Source organism: Mercurialis annua, linkage group LG7 (assembly GCF_937616625.2).
Source record: "Mercurialis annua linkage group LG7, ddMerAnnu1.2, whole genome shotgun sequence".
Lineage (NCBI taxonomy): Eukaryota > Viridiplantae > Streptophyta > Magnoliopsida > Malpighiales > Euphorbiaceae > Mercurialis > Mercurialis annua.
This window is the reverse complement of record NC_065576.1, coordinates 48,229,621-48,239,721: the sequence shown is the minus strand read 5'-3', so window position 1 is coordinate 48,239,721 and position 10,101 is coordinate 48,229,621. Positions and strand designations below refer to the sequence as shown.

Genomic DNA, 10,101 nt, shown 5'->3' with positions numbered 1-10,101 from the left:
TTAATCCGTTGTCTCTGTGGATACGACCTTGTTTGCTACGATTACATTCTGTATACTTGCAGGAGTTGCATTTTTAGCTATCACATCTCTTATCATAATTCCCCGTTTCAAGGGATTATTGATGTTTATTTCTATTCTAATGCGCATGAATCTGCTCCAACCTCCCAACCTCTCCTCATCAATGTCTATAATAGGACCTAATTTCTGCCCCAGGATATTAGCCATACCTTTTGTCATTCTACCAATTGGGACATTAAGAATACGGATCCAGAACGGAACTATGTTGAAAATCATATCTGCTGGAGAAGCTGTGACATCAACATCGGATATTAAACTCTGTAGATCATTAAACTTTACTCAAATTACAGAAAGATCACTAAAAAAACTTTTGTTACAAAATGATCATTGAACTATACATTTTGCTACAAAAATGTTTATGTTGTTACAAAAACAACACTAAACTTTTCGTGAATTACAAAAATGTCACTAGATAATACATCTTATTACAAAAAGGTCACTGAACTGTGTTCCTTTTTGTAATTTTGGCTTGCCACATAAGCAAAAATATTGCGTTTTTGCTTAAAACGCAACGTTTTAGATGGCTGAACCCCTTTATAATAAAAGGTATAGTTCAATGACCATTTTGTAACAAAAACTTTTTTAATGACCTTTCTGTAATTTGAGGAAAGTTTAGTGATCTACAGAGTTTAATATCCCATCAACATCCTTAAGTACCAATAAATTGTTATCGAAGGTCCATGGACTACCCATAATAACTCTATCCTTGTCGCGAGTTGAGTAAAATTGGAACACAAATATGTTGTTTGGCCATTGTTTGAGACCGAAACCCTTATTGAGTTTCCAGATAGAATTGAAAGTTCTCCTCATAGCCTCCACGTTAATCGTTTTGGTTGTGAGAAGTTTCCCAGATAGACAGTATAAGGTGCGAACCTTTGCTTCCACATCTAAGGGATCCTGTAAAATAATCTCATCGTCTTCTTCTTCGGTAAGATTCAAAGTTTTCCCACTGCTCTTAATCGTACGTATACCCCGCGTTTCCGTTTCCGCCATTAAGCCGGACAAGTAACTCTAGAATCAGAGACCAAATCTTGATGAACAAGACAAAAAACCTACCGAAAACCCTAGAGTTTGGAGAGAACCCTAGTTTTAATCTATGTAAAGAACGTAAAGACAATTAAAAAGGAAACGGAATCCTAATACCAAATGTTTTTAGATATTGAGATTCCTTCTATTTTTTGGAGTTTGAAAAAGGATTCTCTGTAAAATTCTATTCCAGGAATTTTTATTTTCATTCAGATACCAAATCAGATAATTGGAATGACCAAATTGTGATATTAATTAAGCCACCCCTTATGGGTTAAATACAAAAAAAATAGATCATGTACTAAAATGTATCTTATAATTTCAAATAATTATAGATTTATAATTTCAAACATTTTTTATATATATCTTTTCACAATTTCTTTTTTGCCAAAGTCTTTTCACAATTCAAATAACCGATTTATGCTGATTTTTCTAGAGGTCGAAATTTATTTTAGCATGCCTATAGATTCTGGCATTCCTCATATGATCTATCGTATATTCAACCAGTGATTTGAATTCTGAAAAAAATAAAAGGTTGTATTTTGGATCACAAAATTCAAAAAAAAAATTGTAGCAATTAATTACAAAATACGCTCTAATTTATTATTTTATTGCATTTACACATACTATTTGTATACCATTAATTACAACAACAATAGGTATTAGTCAATGCAAAAAATTTAATTTTCGAATCCAAAATCATAATAGGTTGTTGGGCAGTATTTTATTTCTTAATTATTTGTGCCAGCTAGATTATAAGTTGACTATTTCAATCAAAAATTAATTAAGTGCATTTTAGTCTAATCCTTTCAATAAACTATAATTATAGTAACATCCATGTTTCCGCCATCCTGTTATGATAATAATTATGTCTATATCGTGCAAAATTAAAATTAATTTCCTCTTGGATTATTTGATCAGGTCGAATAACTTGACCAACAAGTAAACAAATATTAAAGCATCTTCATGCAAAGAATAGAAATAAATAATCAATCAGAAACAAACTTAAGCAGTTGATTATGGACCCGAAAAATATGGAAAATATTACATTGAAAAACATGGCCACAAGAAAATATTTTAAATGCCATTATTGGAGAAGAAACAGAAAACGTATACTTTTGGTATATTAATTACAATTCCGAAGCTGGTTGCTATTACAAGTATCATCAACTATACATTAAGATCAGCTAAACTTGGTGGAGATGGCTATGGCTGCAAAACTTGAGATCATACAAAGAGAAACCATCCGACCGTCATCTCCGACTCCCGACAACCTTAAAATCCTCAATCTTTCGCTTCTTGATCAGTTCACTCCAATTACTTACACATCACTTCTTCTATTTTACCCTCAGAATGATGGCGAGGACGTAGATCGCCATGAAAAAATTCAGAAGCTAAAGAAATCTCTGTCCGATACCTTAACGCATTTTTATCCACTTGCCGGAAGAATCAGAGACAATAGCTCCATAGATTGTAATGATGAAGGAGCTGAATTTATTGAAGCTCGAACTGATTGTCTTTTGTCAGAATTTTTCAAAAATCCTGACACGAAGATTCTGAATTGGTTCTTGCCTGCAGCTGTAGAATCTCCTGAAGCAGCTACAGGAAATTTATTACTCGTTCAAGCTACTTCTTTCGATTGCGGTGGATTAGCGGTTGGGATATGCGTTTCGCACAAAATGGCTGATGCATCCACCTTGTCTACGTTTACCAAATGCTGGTCTGCAGTCGCTCATAACGCCTCGAGCAAGGCGGTTGTGACTCCACCTGTCTTCATGGGTTCATCAATTTTTCCACCGATTGACATTTCAATTCCACGTACCTCGATTGACCTAATGCAAAAAAACTGCATCACGAAAAGATTCGTTTTCACTGCATCTAAAATCACCACCTTAAAAGCTAAACTCGCAAGCGAAACTGCGTTAGACCCGACCCGAGTGGAAGCTGTTTCAGGATTATTATGGAAAACTGCAATGACCGCGTTAAGGGCAAAATTGGGATATTCTAGGCCATCTATTTGGTCTATATCCATCAACATGCGTTCCAGGTTCCTGCCGCCCTTGCCCGAAAACTACTCAGGTAACCATGAACAAACCTACATAGAACATATAATGGACCATTTAATTTCATTTTATCACTTTAAATTTTTGTCCACCTTATAAAAAATTTCTAAATCCGCCGCTGCAGGTAACTGTGTGGGGCACATCGCTCCAAAAATGACGGACGAAGACCGATGCGAATTAGACTTGAAAGAAACATTCCGTAAAATACGGAAAGAAATGGAAGGATTTAGTGAAAATTATGTGAAAAAGCTTCAAGGAGAAGGAGCATTACAAGCAATTTGTGGGGTTTCTAAGGAGTTCGGAGAGTTAGTGATGAGTAATGAAATAGACTTCTATATATGCACAAGTTGGTGCAGGTTTGGGCTGTATGATGCTGATTTTGGTTGGGGTAGACCGGTTTGGGTTAGTTCTACAAGTGTGAGATTGAGTAATGTTGCTGTTTTAATGGATACAAGAGATGGTGATGGAATTGAAGCATGGCTGACTTTGACTGAAGAAGATATGAATTTTTTTGAGTCTGATCATGAGCTTCTTGAATTTGCAGCTGTGAATCCTAGTGTCTATTGAATTTCCAAGTTTTACAGTTTTTTATAGTTGAAAAAGACTGAACCATATTATTTTTTAGGGAAAAATTAATTCGGGTTGATCTCTAATTTCAGATCAATCCGGTTAAACTAGCTGCAGGTTTGATTCAATTCTTAAAGAATGACAATATTTCTAAAAGATTATCAAATATTAATTTTTTTTTATTGATAAAAGGTTTTTTTTTATGACCGTTTGTTAAATTAGGGACCAAACCTTTGGAGACTAAAAAATAATGGTCCTAAAATAATAATTATAGCCAACTAAATCAGTAAATTTTTCCTTATTTATAATTAAGGACAAAATGTTAAATCGTCATTCATTCTAAGCTCAAAATAATGTGATTTAAAAAATATTCCTTGATCGTGATTGGGAGGTTAAGATTTGTCATACCACCTTGTGTTTCTTGGCGATGATTACTTAACTACATGGATCTTACACGATCTCTATGGGACGTCGTATAGTAGAATTATCTATTTTTTTTTACTTAATGTTTGCTTTTTTTTTCTTGTACCAAAAAATAAAAAGTGTGACACCCTCGGACAAATTATCTTTAAACAACACTCTTCAGCAATAAGTTTTACATAATCATCATCGAAAATAAAACTCTCTCCTTTTCTCAAATAAAATTCTCTCAATTAAACAAAAATCGCTCTCAAATTCTCACTTCGTTATTTCTGGATCTGGACCTACCTAACTAGAATAGATTATGTAAATACTTAAACTATTTACTATATTTATTAAATAAAACACACATAAATAAAATTGAGAAAATTATAGAAAATGGCCAAAAAATAGTTCAATTTTCACGCGTTACATTATTTCTTTCAAGGTTTACGTATGTACCATTTTTATTGCAAATTTACTGTATTTCTTGAATTCTTTTCATCACCACCTTTTCTTTTCTTATGCCTACATGTCCAGTTCTTCCTCGCACCTTTTCTTTCTCTGCTCACCTTCTCTTCTTTTTCTTTTTCCGGCAACAAATCTCGTCCGCCGTCACCACCGCAACAGCACCTAATGTTGCTTTGAACTTAGCCAGCCGCAGGAAAAGAATGGATTGCCATATATATGTTGAAGAAGGGAGAGGATATGGAAATTATTTCTTTCCTCATAACACTTTTTGTGGAAATTATTCTAACATGCAGAATTTGGTTTTATGAAAGTTTAATCTGTTTTTGTCATTTGTAAATAAATCTGAAGTAATATTAATAGATGCAACTTTATTGAATTTAGATATTGTTGTGACAGTGAGGATTGTTTAATTAAATACAATTTAAAAAAAAAAATAGTTACTTTGGTTTGTTTATACAAAACTAATAGTTTGGTTACAATTAAATATATTTTTTAAAAAATAAATTAAAAGAGTCTATGCTGTATTTTTAGAAAAAAAACACATGCGGTGAATTTAATTTACGTAAAAATTAATAAATAATCAAAACACATAAAAGATATTCGAAAAAAATATTTGATACATATTCGATACAACTTTGAGCCTTTCTTTTTTAGTTTTTTATTAATTTAATTTAATCAACCGACTAATTCGATCGGTTTATTTTTATATTTTGAAGATTTTAGTTAGTTTGATTTGTATCTGTGGTACATTTTTGATACATCTCTGATATAAATTTAACACATTTATGATACACAATATATACATGATGGATAGTTTTAAATTCTTATCTTTTATTTTTATCAATTTAATTGAATTAACCGACTAATTCAATTATTTATTATCAGTTTGTAATTTATGTTATATATAGATAATTGCCAATTTTTTATATTATGGATATATTTTTGATACATATTTGATACATTTTAATACATCTGTAATAGTTAAAAGACGTCTCGATGGTTAATTTTTTTCAAATAAAAGAACGATAGATTTCGGCTCCTCCTGAATTAAAACTCAGGGATCCAATACATACATTTCCGATACATATCGGATAGTACATTTTTACATTGAGAACCAATGTATAGAACTCAGTTGGGGTTTGATATAAATTGGAGAGCTTTTTAGGATATTTTTGTTGTTTTCTCAATAAAATTAGGTCAAATTTTTATTATGAAATAAATACGAATGTAAAACATATTAAAAAAATTGATGCAAAACAAACATAAACAAAAGTCAGATTTTCAAGAAATACTAGGGTTTACAGCAGCAAATTCAAGAATTTCAGGGTTTGATTCAAAAAAATTCATATCTTCTTCTTCTCTCAAATTCAACTGTGCTTCAATTCCATCACCATCTCTTGTATCCATAAAAACAATAACATTACTCATCATCCCAGTGGTAGTACTAACCCATGCAGGCTTTCCCCAGCCAAAATCAGTATCGTATAGTCTAAATCTGCACCAACTTGTGCATATATAAAACTCTACTTCATTACGCATTGCTAACTCTCCGAACTCCTTATAAGATCCGCAAATTTCTTGTGAAGCTCCTTCGCCTTGAAGCTTTTTCGCATAATTTTTGCTAAATCCTTCCATTTCTTTTCGTATTTTATAGATTAGCTGTTTCAATTCTAACGCGCAGTGATCTTCATCTATCATCTTTGGAGCGATGTATCCCACACAGTTACCTGCAAGTTGCAATGATGGAGAGTGTTAGAATTATTTTTCTTTTCGTGACAACCAGAGATTACTCATCCATTTTATATGAAATTTACTTAAATTTTAAGATAAAATTATTTAGGCAAAACGTACAAAAAAGCCCTCGTAATTTTCATAAAAGTACAAATCATCTCTTTTTCCTTTTTTGATACAATTAAATCCTATTTATTTTTAAATAGAACAAATAATCCCTTTCGTCTAACATCATTAGAAACACTCGTTAATGGCTGACATGTCTCTCATAAACATATAGGAAAAAGTTCAAAAATAATTTTTATATTTAAAATGTTTACCGAGAATTTGAGGGCGTAATTATCCAAAAATTAAATTAAAAGAGTTTATTTGTTCGATTTTAAAATAACGAGGATTTAATTGTTCAGTATATGAGGGCTTAATTGTGCCAAATGAAAATAAAATGGTTGATATGTACTTTTGAGAAAAAATCAAGGATTTTTTATACCTTTTTTCAATTACTTACTAACCCAAATTAGCCACATCAACTTAGGCCACATAGAGAGTGTTGGAAATTTTTTTAATAAACCCTATTATGATTTAATTCTAGCTTAGCTTTTTTATGGTGTTTTGTCTATGTGGTATTCTTACACGGTAAAGTTGCGCTAGCAAATAATTTTAAACTGCCGTATAAGAAGATAGTCATCAAAGTAAAACTCATGTTGTAACGAAAATAAAAGTTCAATTATAAAAATACAACAAATAAAATGTTGGTTGCCGAAAGTATAAAAAGTCTATAATTTAATAAGGGTTAAATGCAAATTCATACACCAACTTTGACCTAATTTGCAATTACAACATAAACTTTTAAACTTGGCAATGTCAGTAACCAACTTTCATTTCTTGGCAAATTGGTACACCGACCAATCATAAAACGACAAATGGCGTTTTATTACAATGTCCACGTTAGTGTTTTTTGAGTTTGGTGTATCGATTTGCCAAAAGTGTAAAGTTGGTTACTGACATTGCCAAGTTTCAAAATTTATGTTGTAATTGCAAATTAGGTCAAAGTTGGTGTATGAATTTGCATTTAACCCATTTAATAACTATAAAAAAATTTGATACCTGCGGAGTTTTCAGGCAGGGGCGGCGCGAGCCTTGTACGCATGTTGATCATCAGAGCCCAAATAGATGTCCTAGAACATCCCAATCTTGATCTTACTGCGGCCAATGCAGTTTTCCATAATAGCCCTGCAACAGCTTCCACTCGGGTCGGTTCTAACGCAGTTTCGCTAGCGAGTTTAGCTCTCAGGGCGGAGATTTTCGAGCCAGTGAAAACGAGTCTTCTTGACCTGTAGTTTTTCAGCTTCAGGTCAATTTGGTTATGTGGGATCGAAATGTCCATATGTGGAAAAATTGATGAACCCATGAACATAGGAGGTGTCACCGTCCTGCTCGAGCCGGTATGCGCTGTTGCAGACCAGCATTCAGTGAATGTAGATAAGGTGGCTGCATCAGTCATTTTATGCGAAATGCAAATCCCGACTGCTAATCCGCTGCAATCAAAGAATGTAGCTTGGACGATTAATAGATTACCGGCAGCTGCTTCAGGATTTTCTGCTGCTGCAGGCAATAGACAGTTCAGCATTGGTATGTCAGGATTTCTGAAAAATTCTGAGAGAGGAAAATCGATTCGCGCTTCAATAAATTCAGCTCCTTGATCATTACAATCTATGGAGGTATTGTCTTTGAGTCTTCCCGCAAATGGATAGAAATGCGTCAAGGTATCGGATAGAGATTTTTTTAGCTTCTCGAGTTTTTCATGGCGATCAAGATGATCGCCATCATTTGCAGGGTAAAAGAGAAGAAGCGGTGTGTAAGTATTTGGAAGGAGCTGATCAAGAAGAGACAGGTTGAGGATTTTACGGTTTTCGGGTGTTGGAGAAGACGGTCTGATGGTTTCTCTTTGAATGAACTTAAATTTTGCAGCCATTGCCATCTCCACAAATAGCTTCAGAATTGTGCAGGTTGAGTATGGAATTTATTTTCTGTATCTTCTCCAACAATGGCACAATAAATATTAACTAAAATACGTTTCTAACAATCTATAATATAATAGGAGAAACTGAAAAAAAAAACAATTTTTAACCTCTCATAATTAATAGATAAGTTAAGTCTTATGGTAAAATTTTATTTACAAAGCAGAATTTAATCAAACCCTCCATTTTCAATGGTAAAGTTTGGTCTACAAAAAATTCTTAACCTCTCATATAGTAATAGATAAGTTAAACGTTGACTAAGAAACTAAAAATCTTATTATTATTACAAATCAATCCAATATTTTTATTAAAAAATTGTATTATGTAATTTTTTTAAAAATAATTTAAAATTGTATCATTCATATAATAAATAATTAAAAATAAAAGCTTATTTTTCTATATTTTAATTTTATAATTACTTTAAATACCCATTTTTTTGGCATTAGATATTTATATCTATAGTACTATTATATAATTCTGAACTACAAAAATTGCTTAAATAATATTCCGCCATGTGGACTCTCCTATTTCATCTATGTGTTCCATTTTCTTATTTATCTAGACTTTTCATAACGTCACCACTCTTAAACACATTATTAACTCTACCTCTAATCCATTAATATCATCAACTTTTTATTAGACCCAAAAAGAAAACTTCAAACTTTTCAATTTTCATTGAACTGTTATTTTAAAACTGTCAAGTGGTTCCTGTGTAAATGATACATTTGCTTCGGTCAATTGAAACCGAAAGAAAATGAATTAATGAAATGTGTGGTTTCATAACTATTCCTACCTTTATTTACTAACAAATTTAATATTCTATCTTTTCAATTACTGCAGAAACTTTTCCCTACCTTTCCATTTACCAACAAATTTAATCTTTTACCGTTTCAATTACTGCATGAACTTTTCAATTTTATCAGTTACATTTTTGATAGTTATTTCCAATATAATGCATTATCAGTTTTCAAAACGAGTGTAAATATATCCAACAAGAATTAAGTACCACTTCTACAATCCAAGGGAGATTCATCTTTATTAAATACTACTTCTGCGATCTTTAAGTAATTATATTTTTTCAGCAAATTTTAAAGGAATTTTTGTCTCTTGGACTGTTATCAAAGCGTGGGCGGCAGCGTTGTCTTCATAACTATGCAAATGAAAAATTAATTTACATAGTTATATTATAATAAAATTTAAATCTAATAACATTTTTTTTTGCTTGAGTGCTAAATTCGACATTTTTAAAAATAGTTTATTATATCAATGGGTACAATCTATTTAGTTACATCTATTTTTATTATTGTATATTTCATTACATTATTATTATTATTTTTGAATTCATCGGATCTCATTAAATTGAATATGAAACAGTTACATTTGTAAGAAACTCGGGATAATTTAAAAACTAAATCCGATGACCTGACATGGAACAGACAACATGCTGCCTGATTCGCATACCTTACTTACGAAAATAAAAATAAATTACTAACTGTTTCGCGAATTAAATGCAGTCTTCAATCACTCTTCGTTCGAACTTCTCCAAACACCCGCAAACTCACAGCATCCGATTTAATCAACACTTAATATATAACTCCTTCTAAAAAAGAGACAATAACTCCTTCTAAAAAGGAGACAACAAACCTTTCACATAAAAAGAACAACAAACCTTTCATAAAAAAAAGACAAAATAATACATTCATAAAAAAGAAAAACAATAAAAAATGAATAAAACTAGTATAGCTCAT

General features: G+C 31.7%; 3 protein-coding genes across 3 annotated transcripts; 1 reads left to right on the top strand and 2 right to left on the bottom strand.

The window, feature by feature from the left end:
• LOC126657281 (uncharacterized) lies at positions 1-1,071 on the bottom strand. The gene is made up of 2 exons (XM_050351948.1): positions 703-1,071; positions 1-336 (listed from the first exon to the last, which is right to left on the bottom strand). Exons 1-2 carry the CDS (start codon positions 1,069-1,071, stop codon positions 1-3), a joined length of 705 nt encoding a protein of 234 aa, XP_050207905.1.
• Positions 1,072-2,111: 1,040 nt separating this feature from the next.
• Positions 2,112-3,906, top strand: LOC126656363 (stemmadenine O-acetyltransferase-like). Its single transcript, XM_050350915.2, has 2 exons — positions 2,112-3,183; positions 3,292-3,906. The coding sequence occupies exons 1-2, from the start codon at positions 2,307-2,309 to the stop codon at positions 3,732-3,734; spliced, it is 1,320 nt and encodes a 439-aa protein (XP_050206872.1). The 5' UTR covers positions 2,112-2,306; the 3' UTR covers positions 3,735-3,906.
• Positions 3,907-5,739: 1,833 nt separating this feature from the next.
• Positions 5,740-8,420, bottom strand: LOC126656365 (stemmadenine O-acetyltransferase-like). Its single transcript, XM_050350919.2, has 2 exons — positions 7,440-8,420; positions 5,740-6,331 (listed from the first exon to the last, which is right to left on the bottom strand). Exons 1-2 carry the CDS (start codon positions 8,311-8,313, stop codon positions 5,886-5,888), a joined length of 1,320 nt encoding a protein of 439 aa, XP_050206876.1. The 5' UTR covers positions 8,314-8,420; the 3' UTR covers positions 5,740-5,885.
• Between the last annotated feature and the right edge of the window lie 1,681 nt (positions 8,421-10,101).